General features: G+C 47.9%; 3 protein-coding genes; 2 read left to right on the top strand and 1 right to left on the bottom strand.

Annotated features, from left to right (window-relative positions):
- GSTUM_00011053001 (uncharacterized protein) overlaps positions 1–3,604 on the top strand; it is a gene marked incomplete at its 3' end in the record, with an annotated part of 4,655 nt that extends 1,051 nt beyond the window's left edge. Inside the window, exons 1-10 of the mRNA XM_002841676.2 lie at positions 1–72; positions 145–300; positions 366–431; positions 490–892; positions 942–2,266; positions 2,319–2,493; positions 2,559–2,700; positions 2,752–3,099; positions 3,154–3,323; positions 3,378–3,604. The exon at positions 1–72 is cut by the window's left edge and continues 1,051 nt beyond it. Of these exons, the coding sequence (XP_002841722.1) occupies positions 1–72; positions 145–300; positions 366–431; positions 490–892; positions 942–2,266; positions 2,319–2,493; positions 2,559–2,700; positions 2,752–3,099; positions 3,154–3,323; positions 3,378–3,604 (3,084 nt within the window). The remainder of the gene's footprint in view (positions 73–144; positions 301–365; positions 432–489; positions 893–941; positions 2,267–2,318; positions 2,494–2,558; positions 2,701–2,751; positions 3,100–3,153; positions 3,324–3,377) is intronic.
- A 2,306-nt stretch (positions 3,605–5,910) lies between these two features.
- On the bottom strand, positions 5,911–6,955 carry GSTUM_00011052001 (uncharacterized protein; the record flags this gene model as incomplete). XM_002841675.2 has 1 exon in its annotated part: positions 5,911–6,955. One exon carries the CDS (start codon positions 6,953–6,955, stop codon positions 6,572–6,574), a length of 384 nt encoding a protein of 127 aa, XP_002841721.1. The 3' UTR covers positions 5,911–6,571.
- A 28-nt stretch (positions 6,956–6,983) lies between these two features.
- Positions 6,984–9,246, top strand: GSTUM_00011051001 (uncharacterized protein; the record flags this gene model as incomplete). The annotated part of the gene is made up of 5 exons (XM_002841674.1): positions 6,984–8,108; positions 8,146–8,308; positions 8,411–8,481; positions 8,561–8,655; positions 8,838–9,246. The coding sequence occupies 5 exons, from the start codon at positions 6,984–6,986 to the stop codon at positions 9,244–9,246; spliced, it is 1,863 nt and encodes a 620-aa protein (XP_002841720.1).
- Between the last annotated feature and the right edge of the window lie 2,443 nt (positions 9,247–11,689).

The raw sequence follows: 11,689 nt of genomic DNA, 5'->3' as shown, positions 1-11,689 counted from the left end.
CCCACGTGTACGGCGGCATTGGTACCCCGTCGAAACTTGGCTCCAAAAGACAAGAACGGATTTAGTGACCCTGTAAGATTTCACGATTTCCCCACTTTTTAAACACTTACCATGGAAAGAGGGCTAAACCACGGACCACTCTAGTACCTTGTTCTCTCTTTAGGGGATTATCGATTCCAAACCGAGGCAATTCAGAAAACACTCAATCCGACATGGAATGACACCTTTGAAATGCCCCTTAGTGGTGTCAGCACCTCGACGGTCGAGTGTGTATGCTGGGATAAGGACATAATCGGAAAGGTAAACCGCCATGTGACTACCCGCTTCCGGGGTGATTAAATGTTGACGCGTTTCCGCAAAACTAGGACTATATGGGAGAATTTGGGGCCACACTGGAGGACATATTCTTGAATGGAGAGGTCAACCCAGAGGTCCGCAATTGCTCCATCCGCCATGGTAAAACCAGCTCTAATGTTTCGTCAATTACAGCCCCGCTGGTTCCCGTTAAAATCCAGCCGCAAGAAGGCTCAGATTTCTGGTGAGATACAGCTACAGTTTTCCTTGTCCGATAGCTCGAATGAAGCTGCTCCGCCCGAAGAAATTGCGGCAAAATGGCAGGCATGGCAAGGCAACTTCGTGACAACTCCGAATCCCAGTGGGGATGACCAGGACCCCCTTTCTCAGGATCTTGGAGATGAGCTCCCATCGGAAGACGATGACGAGGTTGGTGATACGGAGAGCATAATGGCAGGGAAGAAGACAAAGAAGGGAAAAAAGAAGGATAAGAGGATTAAGAAAGGCGGTCACTACGAGCTCTTTAACGGAACTGATGTTGTCGGTGTCATTTTTCTGGAAATAAATTCCATCACAGATTTGCCCCCAGAAAGAAACAGTCAGTTGGCCCAACTTCCCACCAAAGATATTAATTCTGACCGATGTAGTGACACGGACTGGGTTTGACATGGATCCGTTTGTTGTTGTCTCTCTCGGAAAATCGACCTTCCGTACTCGACATATCCGGCATTCACTGAATCCCGTATTTGACGAGAAAATGGTGTTCCAAGTTCTTCGACAAGAGCAGAATTATAGCTTGAACTTCGCCGTTGTGGATCGGGATAAGTTTTCATCAAACGATTTTGTAGCCCAAACCAACTTTGCACTTAAGGAGATCATTGAAACTCAGCCATCAGCAAACCCAGAAACCGGATTGTACAATCTGCGGGAACCGCTCAAGGACGAGAACTCATTAAGCCCAGTCTCTCCTGGGCTGAAGCCGGGCAATGGAGGCAAGCCACGATTCCGCCTCCCCCTGCCTAGGTCTACATCAGGTACCAGTCTGTCCGCTAGGGGCAATGGCCGAGTTGAGCTTAGTCGTAAGGGTTCCTCTACCTCTCTGAAAAGTACGCTTGATACCCTGCCCCCAGGAGAGGAGACAGCTACATCGCCATCTGGGAATAAGATCATGCCTGTAAATGATATAACTGAGTATGATCTAAAGCAATTTAAACTGTCGCTCCCATTGAAGAACAAGGATAGATGGGAAGACAAACATAACCCTGAGCTCTTCATTAAGGCCAAATATGTTCCGTATCCCGCCTTGAGGCAGCAATTTTGGAGGGTTATGCTACGTCAGTATGATGCCGATGATAGTGGTATGATCAGCCGCGTTGAGCTTACAACTATGCTTGATACGCTCGGGTCAACTCTATCGGCTCATACCATTGATAGCTACTTTGAGAGATTTAGAAATCAAAATGGGTACGACAGCTTGGAAAACACTGAGTTAACAGTAGACCAAGCAGTTATCTGTCTTGAGGATCAGCTTTCATCATCGACACCAAAGACACCATCGCATCTTACACCGCCCCTACGCCAACTGCCGATCCCTGGATTGAAGGATCGCGACAATGAGCGAGACGATGCATCACAGAAGTCATTGGATACAAGCACTGGCTCAGACACTCCTGACCCCCGCAGCAGTTCTGTATCTTTGCCCAAGATACAAACCCAGCCTGTTCTTGGTCCTGCGGGTGAGGAGGGGCTATTACTTGGGGACAATGACCTTGTGGATGAGAAGGCGGAGGAGCATGTGATCCAGCTGAAGGAATGCCCTCTATGTCACCAGCCAAGGCTCCACAAGCGCTCGGAGGTTGATATCGTCACACATCTGGCGACGTGTGCATCGCAAGATTGGCGACAGGTTGACAAACTTGTGATGGGAGGGTTTGTCACATCAAGCCAAGCTCAGCGCAAGTGGTACTCTAAGGTTTGTATAGGGCCCCATGGTTTCCCAATGGCATAGGACTAAGATTCTGCAGGTTATATCAAAAATTTCATACGGAGGTTACAAACTAGGCGCCAATTCGGCCAACATTCTTGTCCAAGACAGAATAACTGGGCAGATCCAGGAAGAGCGCATGAGCGTCTATGTCCGGCTTGGCATTAGACTGCTCTACAAGGGTCTTAGTAGCAGCAGTATGGAAAACAAAAAGAGTATGAGAACCCCAGATCCTAACTTCGTGCGTAAAGGAGGGGATACTAATTCATCAATTTTTCAGTCAAAAAATTGCTCTGTTCCCTTAGCGTTAAACAAGGAAAGAAGTTTGACAACCCAGCCTCCGCCCGCGACATCAAAGGCTTTATCGCTTTCCATCAACTGGATTTGTCCGAGGTTCTACTACCACTCGATCAGTTCAAGACGTGAGACCCTTTCCCTGTGTGTCCTGCCTTTTTTATATTGACATGTGATAGATTCAATGAATTCTTTTATCGAGCCCTAAAGCCTGGTGCCCGCCCGTGCTCAGCACCAGACAACCCGAAAGTCATTGTTTCACCTGCAGATTGCCGGAGCGTTGTGTTTAACAAGATCGATGATGCAACCAAGATATGGATCAAGGGTCGGGAGTTCACAATTGCAAGGCTGCTCGGGAATGCATATCCGGAGGATGTTAAACGATATGACAAGGGGGCTTTGGGAATTTTCAGACTCGCACCTCAAGATTACCATAGGTTCCATCATCCGGTTGATGGTCTCATGGGAGAACCTAAACTTATCAAAGGGGAATATTACACCGTCAACCCTATGGCTATTCGTTCAGCGTAGGTGGTCCCAAACCTAACCCCATCGGGAGATTAATTAACCTTAATTCTTAGTTTGGACGTTTATGGAGAAAACGTCCGCATATGTGTTCCCGTCGATTCCCCAGAATTTGGTAGGGTCATGATCATCTGTGTTGGGGCTATGATGGTTGGAAGCACGGTTATCACAGCAAAGGCGGGACAGCAAGTCAAACGAACTGACGAATTAGGATATTTCCAATTTGGTAAATATCGCTCAGGCCCCCCGAAATCAGAAATGCGACTAACAAATTCGATAGGCGGAAGTACCATTGTCCTATTATTTGAGTCTGGGAGGATGGTTTTCGATGATGATTTAGTCGATAACTCGAACACGGCCCTCGAGACACTAATCCGCGTTGGGATGTCCATCGGGCATTGCCCAGGCACGGCCACAGTCTCCGAGAGGAAAGAGAACGTTACGAAGGAAGATATGATGGAAGCTAGAAGACGTATCGAAGGCAGCTTAGCGCCACCTGCCTATTAGGTATGTGGTCTGTTGCCGTAACTGAACGACGCTTATGAACACGGCTTCTGTTGCATACTGCCAAAATTCAGCTCTTTTGCTCGATCTTAGTGCTATGCAATAGTGGTCGTGTTCACAAACCCCGTTCAATTACGAGCATGCAATTCCACGATCGGACAAGCCATTCTGATTTACATTTAGACCAAAATAAAGTGATGCCCTGTGAATGGGTAAAAATTATGTTGGTGTTTGATTGACTAGAGGCGTATTTACTGGACGAGTGCTGGAATTGCTATTGTTTCCTTTTTCCTTTTTTGGTTTGGATGTACCGTATCCAAGTAGGAACCGCATCATATCAGTTTGGTGATGGGAACATTCAACATGATTCAAGGGTTGCATGTGAGACACACGAGTGAATGGCAGTGCTTACCTCTAGCAATGATTTGTTTTTTGTTTTTCTTTTTTTTCGCTTTTAGCATTGTGGAGGTATCATACAGGGGAGAAAGCAAAGCCCTCAAGGCTACATATGTATTAATATCAAGACTCAATTCCGATCACCTCGGTGCATTCACATGACGCCAACTTCCCAATACCATATGGTATGACGAGGGGCAAGGCCTCGGGGTAATAAGATCGAGGCAAGCTAATGTCGATAACATGTGTCTCTACTTTCTTACCAGGCTTCGCGCAGAACCATCATGTTCGAACGGGTCCAAAACATCATCACCCCAACTCTCTACCCTCCCCCGATCTGCTCATTACCATTATTGCCATTACTTCTACTACTCTTCGGAACCTAACCCAACCCAACCCGATCGCCCTTATTACTGGCCTGTCGTACCAAGGAAAATCGAAGCACCGTGTATGTTCACGATAGGATCAGGAGCCAAATCAATGCACGGTACTCCAGCGCAAAACAATCTGAAGGAAGGGACTACTCGAGTATCATAGCAGGGCCAGTTACGTCCTGCGAAATAGGATACTGTAGTTGTAATCGCAGCCAGTCTCCGGGGTTGTTATAAGCCATGAATTGGACCTCGTCTTTTTCTTCTTTTCCCCTCCTTGATTATGATATCAGATAACCGGGTGTCTGTCTGCCAATTTCTGGGAACTTGGAAGCCAAGAACCGAACCACCGTTTCGATAACCCCTTGGTAGTCGGGGCAAGGCAGATGGATAGGTTGGCAGGCCGGGGATATTGAAATCGAACAGGATAGAATAGAAATAGAGTGGTGTTTCTTTCTTCTCTTTTTTTTTCTTTTGATCCTTTCTTTAGCCTTCTCTTCATTCGACCATTTATCCCTGAGAGGAGAGTCGCGATGTGATGTGAGGCCTTTCTGGTTTAGTTTCAGGTACTATGTCTGTATGTATCATACGTATACTCGTGCTCCCTTTCCTCCCCTCCCCTCCCCCTCCTTCCCTCCTTCCCTCCCTTTCCTCTTTATCACCACATTAAAGGTGGGAGGAGTATTCAATCATCCATTGGTTGGAAATTGGAATGGTGAGGTGGAGGAAGGATGTCTCTCTCTTTATCCCAATGAGCGAGACTCCCCAGATCCCGTGGGATTCGAGCACCATACCAACTAACATACATAATTCTCGGCCTACCTCTCTATCTCCGTTGGTTTGTCCGTACGTCCGTCCCACTCATTTGTCGAACGAACGATCATCACGATCCTATATCGATCAAATCCCTATAACAAACACGGCTTATTTCCCGCTGCGCAAGCACACTCTCATCCATTTGTAGGAGGAACCATGGCTGTTGTGCTATGCTGTGTACAGTACCATCTGCATCTACTTATTCCTAAGAGACCAGCCAGTAAGTCAGTCGGGTCTTTTCCCAGATTTAAATTTACAATATCCCCTCCAGCCTCCTCGGCATTTCCATCTGAATATTACTATTTGTTATATCCCCCACCAATAAACATCTTGAGCGACTTTCTGTGCTCCTCTCCTCTCCTTGGGGGGGTCTAAAAAAGGGAAAAAGCCACAATAAGTTTTGGAGTATACAGCACTCGAGCAGAGTGGAGGGGGAAAGGAAAAGAAAAAAGTGGGTCTATAAAAAAAAAGTAAAAAAAACAACGAAAGGAATGGCAGCAGTTCAAGCGGGAGATGAGTGGCCTATAGGGGACCGGCCTGTACCTCCCATCACGGAATGATCCAATCCAAATATGACTTTTCTCCATTCCCTCTTCCTTTCTTTTATGATACTTGTCGGAGTTCCAGCTCGTTCTTGGGTGTTGCTGCTGCTTTGGCATGTCTGTCGAATACCACACCTCATGCTCGATCCACAGAATCGAATTGCGATGGGAATAAGCAAAAATAAAAATAGGAAAAATAAAAAAAGAGGCCACGAGAAAAGAACACATCTTTTAGCTCAGTGTAATGAGTTATGGGACTGTAACTGTTCCTCAAACGATTTGGGCTTCGCCTCGGCTTTTTCTTTTTCCTTTCAAATAGTTTTGTGGCGGTCGTTTTCTGTCATACGGTATCAGGTGGCAGGTATTCGAGTAACCTTCCATTGCCGCACCTTACTTGCCTCACTTCACCTTACCCTATCTCCCCTCCGTGCGCGCCTCCCCCCCTCTCCACTCTGTGCCAGTGGGGGAGTAGAGGGCGCTATCTGGTGCCGAGCAGATCCTCTTCCTCCCTTACCGCCGAAGAAAGCTCACCAAAATCCAGAGTGGTGTATCGAGTGACACACCATGCGCCAAGCCATTAGCCACTCAAGCAGCGAGGAACGGGTTCCCGCCAAGCCACGGAAAACGCCAAACCACTGCATGTCCGTCAGTCAACAATGCCTGCCGTACACACCCATACAGTGCGTGCCCCCATCGCAACACCAAAATAGTATGAATCAAAACAAGGAGCAACGCGACAACCCACACAACACAGCTACTGCAACTACCTACCCCCCCGCCAACATCGACAACCGCCATCGCAACGCGAGCCTCATCGTCATTTTTTCCCTTCTTGTTCATTGTTCCTAGGAAGGAAGGAAGGAAGGAAGGAAGGAAGGAAGGAAGGCAGGGGATCTAGTGTGCCGCCTGTCATCCCCGCGCTCGCGCTCTACCTCGCCCGCCCGCTGCCCGGACAGAACGTGGATCTGCACTGCATTACACTGCACCTCCGGTGCCTTATCGATCAATCGATTCCGAGGTTCGACATTTACGAAACTACCGATTGTCGCTTTCTTCCGGCCCGATAAATTTAATTCAGCAATTCGTTTATTCGCTGCTTGCTTCGAGCGGGAAAGGGAGGGATAGGAAGGGGGCGACGTAGACTGACCCGGGTATCCTTTCTTCTTTTCTTTTTCTTCTTTCTTTCTAAAGAGGAGGGACTTTTCGCGGGGAATCAGCTGTATGCCCATTTACGCTCAGCGGCCACTGCGGACTTTGATGATGCCGGCGAGCAGCTCGCGACCGAAGCGGAAGAGTAGGGGTGATGCGTATCTAGAGGATAATGGAATCGGAATGGGAGGAGGGAATGGCAGGAAGGAGAAGGAGAATAGTGCGCCGGCAGTGAAAAAGCGACGCGAAGAGGATAAGCAGAGTTCAAAGTCTACTGCTACTGCTGTAACGACAGCGACGAGTGCATCCATGACGGGGAGTACTGCTACTGCTACAAAACCAAAAGTGGGTTCTCTTCTTTTTTTATGTACAATTCATTCATTGTTCTATAGTCTCCTTTGGCAATCGGCGGAGGGAGGAGAAGGGGAATTGCAGCTACTAGGAGCCGTTGTGATTTATTCCTTTGTTTTTAGGACTGATTGGGAGAGGGCGGAATTGTTATCGCGAGTGTGGGCTGATTGCACTTTACAGAAAAAAAAAAAGACAGCTGCGACTGAGATGAGGTTAGATGATGGGTTTGCTTATCGCGTGCGCACAACACGATCGAGCACAGCGGCGGCAGCAGCAGCGGCGCAGGAGTCAATTCAGAGCATAGCTTCCTCATCACATGACACTGCACCAATAGCTCCTCCTCCAGATCCTCCGCGTCAGCGTGTAAAGAAAAAGCGCGTGATGGTATCGCCTCCACCCGAGGAGGCGGGATCCAAGCCAAAGGTCGCAAAAGCCAACAAAGGCAAGACAATTCCACTTAGTCAGAACGGTACAAGGGAAGTGGAGGAGGAGGTGGGGAAGGAGGAGGAGCAGGAGGGGCAGGAGCAGGAGGAGGAGGACAAGAAGAAGGAGAAAGGGGCAGCTCCCAAGGCATCCGGGGCATCAAAAGAAAAAAAGGCTGCACCTGGGGAAAGACGGCCCAAAATTACAGCGTCCTCGACACCTCGGTTACAAAAATCGCAAATTCCGACCGCGGTTGGTGGAGGCCATGGCCCTAGTGATGGGACGAAAGTAGTACTGCCCGTATCCGATACCCCAATAATACGGAGGAACCAGCAACTGCGGCAGAAAGGACAAGGTAATCGGCGGAGTAGCGTTGGAATGCGAGGAAGGAGAGCAAGCTCTTTAATGGACAACGGGGTAGTTGGTATGACAGCAAGGATAATCTTTCCAAGTTTGGCTGTTTGATCTGACGTATTTGCTGGAAATAATAGCGGAGCCGCATGCTGAGGTGGAAACTGAAGAGTTCTACAAACACATCGCGGATGAATTATTGGAGCCCCAGCGAATGAAGCAACTACTGTCATGGTGCGGTAAAAGGGCGTTAAGTCACCAGACCTCACCAGCCGCTGCCGGAGTAGACGGGAATGCCCGAGCTGTAGGTAAGAGTGGAAACTTTCTTTCTTTTTCACAGGGCTAGATATGCACGATTTGGCGCTCGAGCACTTCATGAGACTAGCTTGAATGCTGACATATTTCTAAAGCACGGATAATCGAGGAGGAGGTCTTGAAAGACCTTTTATCGAACGCCGAGCTATCGAGCTGGTTCAATAGGGTGAGTCTGCATCTGCGCATATAATCCCGGTTTGTGGGAAAATCGATCGATAAGCTGACAATTGAGGATTCCGTCATAGGACGATTCCCAGGCCCCTCCTGAGGTGAAAAAACCGAATCCCCGCAATTTGGATAATCTCGCCAAGGTGGAAGAATGCGAAGCCAATCTCAAAAAGTAAGTGTGGAGTTGCCATCTTTGGGTTTTTTTATTTTTTTTTATTTTTTTTATTTGTGAGGGGGGTGGTCTCGATATTCATTTTTTCCGTTTACCTTGAGCCCTACCATGCGGTGTCATCATTTTCTCCCATTTGGGAACTGGGTTGACTGACTCGGTGTGGTTGTTATTGCTCCCTGCAGACTCCGTGAAGAGAGGGAGACGTGGGGTTCGCTTCTCCGACCGGAGACACAGTCGACGCTATCGATCTCCGGGGGTAAGTCGGAGGTGGGGCTTTTCGAGAAGTCACTGCTAAGGCCAGAGGAGTCGGAGTTTGCAAACTCGCTTGCGAAATCGCAGGATTTACTGGGATTAGCGAAACGGCTAGTCAAGCAGCAGTGTGGTGAGATCGAGTTCCAGGTCGATCAGCTAATCGATGGGATCCACAAACTCAATCAGTACGGTGAAGCGGCGGATCGGTTGGGTGGGCGAATCTTGGAAGACGCTGAGTCAACGTTAGCGGTCAGGGAAGCAACGCTGCGGCAAGCTTCCGGCACAGAGGCACTTCCAATACAGGAAGTCCTCAGATCTCTCTCCCGGATGGATCGGTAAATGATGATGCAAGTACGGTACAGTAAATGGGATTGAAAGGGTTGGAAGGGAGAGAGATAGAGTAGGCTGAGGTTTAATTGACTTTTTTTCTTTTTCTTTTTCCTTTTTCTTTCTTTTTCCCCCTTCTAAGAGTGGAGTGAAATGTCATATCATATCATACATGGTTGTTATGTGGAGAAAGAGAAGGGGGGGGAAGGTGAAGTTTTGCGTCTGCGTGATTGGGGAGAGAGGGGGTAGCGGGAGTAAGGAAAGGTTGGGCAAAAAGCGGTCATGGTGGTAGATGCATGCGTTTCTCTCCTTCGGAGCGGGGGCGAGGTAAGGTAAGATGGGTAAGGCAGATGCACTGTACAGAGTATGGACGGCACCAAAGGAATGGCTGTGCGATAGCGTGTTGTTAGAAAGAAGGAAGTGGTGTTGTCGAGGATTATTTTGCGGCGTTCTGGTCGTTTTTTTTTGTTTGGAAGGTTTTCTTTTCTTTCTATCGTTAGCATAGCAGCCTGCTTTTTCTTTCTTTTTCTCAATCTATTTTTTCTCATCTCTTCCTCTTTTTGCCTGTTCAGCAACTTTACGATTTCATCGCTACAAGTATGATATCAAACATTCCCCCCTTCCCCCCTTCTCCCCCCCTCCCTCCCTCACCCACTTACAGTTACAACCTCGAATTAAACTCTATCCAATTCGAAATATGCAATAAATAGCTCTCCCATCATCACCGCCGTCATCCCCACCACCATGGTCATAAAGCGCTATGGGCAGAGGAGGGTAGAGATCGCCCGATTGGGGGTGGGGGGGAAGGAAGGTTCGGGTTCACACTTGCTGCCACCTACCTGTGCGCTGTGCGCCTGCCTGGCTGCCTGGCCGCCTGCCAACCCAACCCAACCAAACATGCTCGAGTACGGTAGCACGGGTACAAGTACGAGTATCATGGTAAAACTCTCAAGTGCATAAGAGAATTGATTACTATCCCCTTTTTCGGTCTTTGTGCAACAGTTTTATATTTGGTGGCCTGACTCGGGAGCGCCCCTTCACACCATGACGATGATGATACTTGCCGTACTTGTACTCACGGAAACCTCGAAATCTAGACCGCTTTCTTGGTAACGGTTTGTGCTGCTCGTACGAGTTTACTCGTATGGTACCGTGTCACAGTAAGCTTAAAGGTTGTTTTTGTTGATGGTGATGGATCGAGGATCCTTACCCTACCTAGAAAGGAAGGGAAGAAAGGGAAGATCATCACATGGATCCCTCCATTCGCGGAAGCGGAAAGTACTGTACTGTAACAAGTGTCATTCTTGTACGAGTACAAATCTGCCCGGGTTGGCTGGCTGGCTTGAGCATGGCGGCGGGCGGGAAGGGGAGGGAGATGAATTGCCGATAATTTAAAAGAGTGCTCGAGTTAGATGCGCTCGTGGTGGTGGTGGTAGTGTACTAGTATGTGATGGGTAGGTGCGGCGGTGAAAAGGGTAACACTCCGATAGGATTCGTTTCTCTCTCTTTCTCTGGATATGGATTTTCCTTTTTAGCACTTTGCGGTGATGGATGGGTGGAACGGACCCATCAACAACTAGGTCAGTTATATATACAACTGTTAATGGCACTGGTTGGTTTCCTGCCCCTCTTTCCGTCCTGCTTATATCGTATAAATGGGGATTCGATTTTATTTTAAACTCCAACAGGTACCCAGACTCCCCTCTCTCGTTCCCACCCGACACTTTGATTCATGGATTGATTGGAAAAGAGGAAAGGGCTGTAGTATCATAGCTTACCCAAGCCCGAGCAAGCCACCTACAGCAGGACAAAAGGTGGTGGCGGCGGTGGGGTGATTTTCGAATTTCATTTTTTCTTTTCCTCTCTGGACCGCTACGTCGGGAGAAATCGCAAGTATGATAACCTGTAAGGGAGATAGACGGTTATCATAAGGTGAAACATTCTTTTTCATCAATGATACGATATCTAAAAATCTTCTGCACCATATCTTGGAATAGAGTAGTCTACGGTATCCTGCGTTAAGCAGGTGGAAGGGTGTGTAGTGCAAGTGCTGCTCTCACCCAACTCGTTGAGATATTAGGATGGATGTATGACATGATTTTTTTTATTTTACATCTTGAGTGAAGCGAAATTGTCAATTCCCCCGCCTTTGTATGATGGTATTCTCAATGGGTAGACTTCCTTCCACTTCTGCTTTGTGATATAGTTCCCGGTTTTTGGCACGGGTATGATAATTGGGATAAAATGCTTGTGATGTATATGATATATAATATGATGAGATGCCAATACCAGAAAGGTTAGGGTTGTCCCCTAATAACGGTTGATGAAGCAAGAAAGATCATGACTAAGCAATAGAGAGAATGCGCAGACTAAAGTACGAGGACAAATGGTTTCGTCCGTAAAGATTCGAATAAACGGACGATGTGCTAGGATGTCGGAGTCGCCTTTCTTAGTA

The sequence above is a fragment of the Tuber melanosporum genome, assembly GCF_000151645.1.
Source record: "Tuber melanosporum whole genome shotgun sequence assembly, scaffold_8, strain Mel28".
In the NCBI taxonomy this organism is placed as follows: domain Eukaryota; kingdom Fungi; phylum Ascomycota; class Pezizomycetes; order Pezizales; family Tuberaceae; genus Tuber; species Tuber melanosporum.
This window is presented reverse-complemented; position numbering and strand designations above follow the sequence as displayed.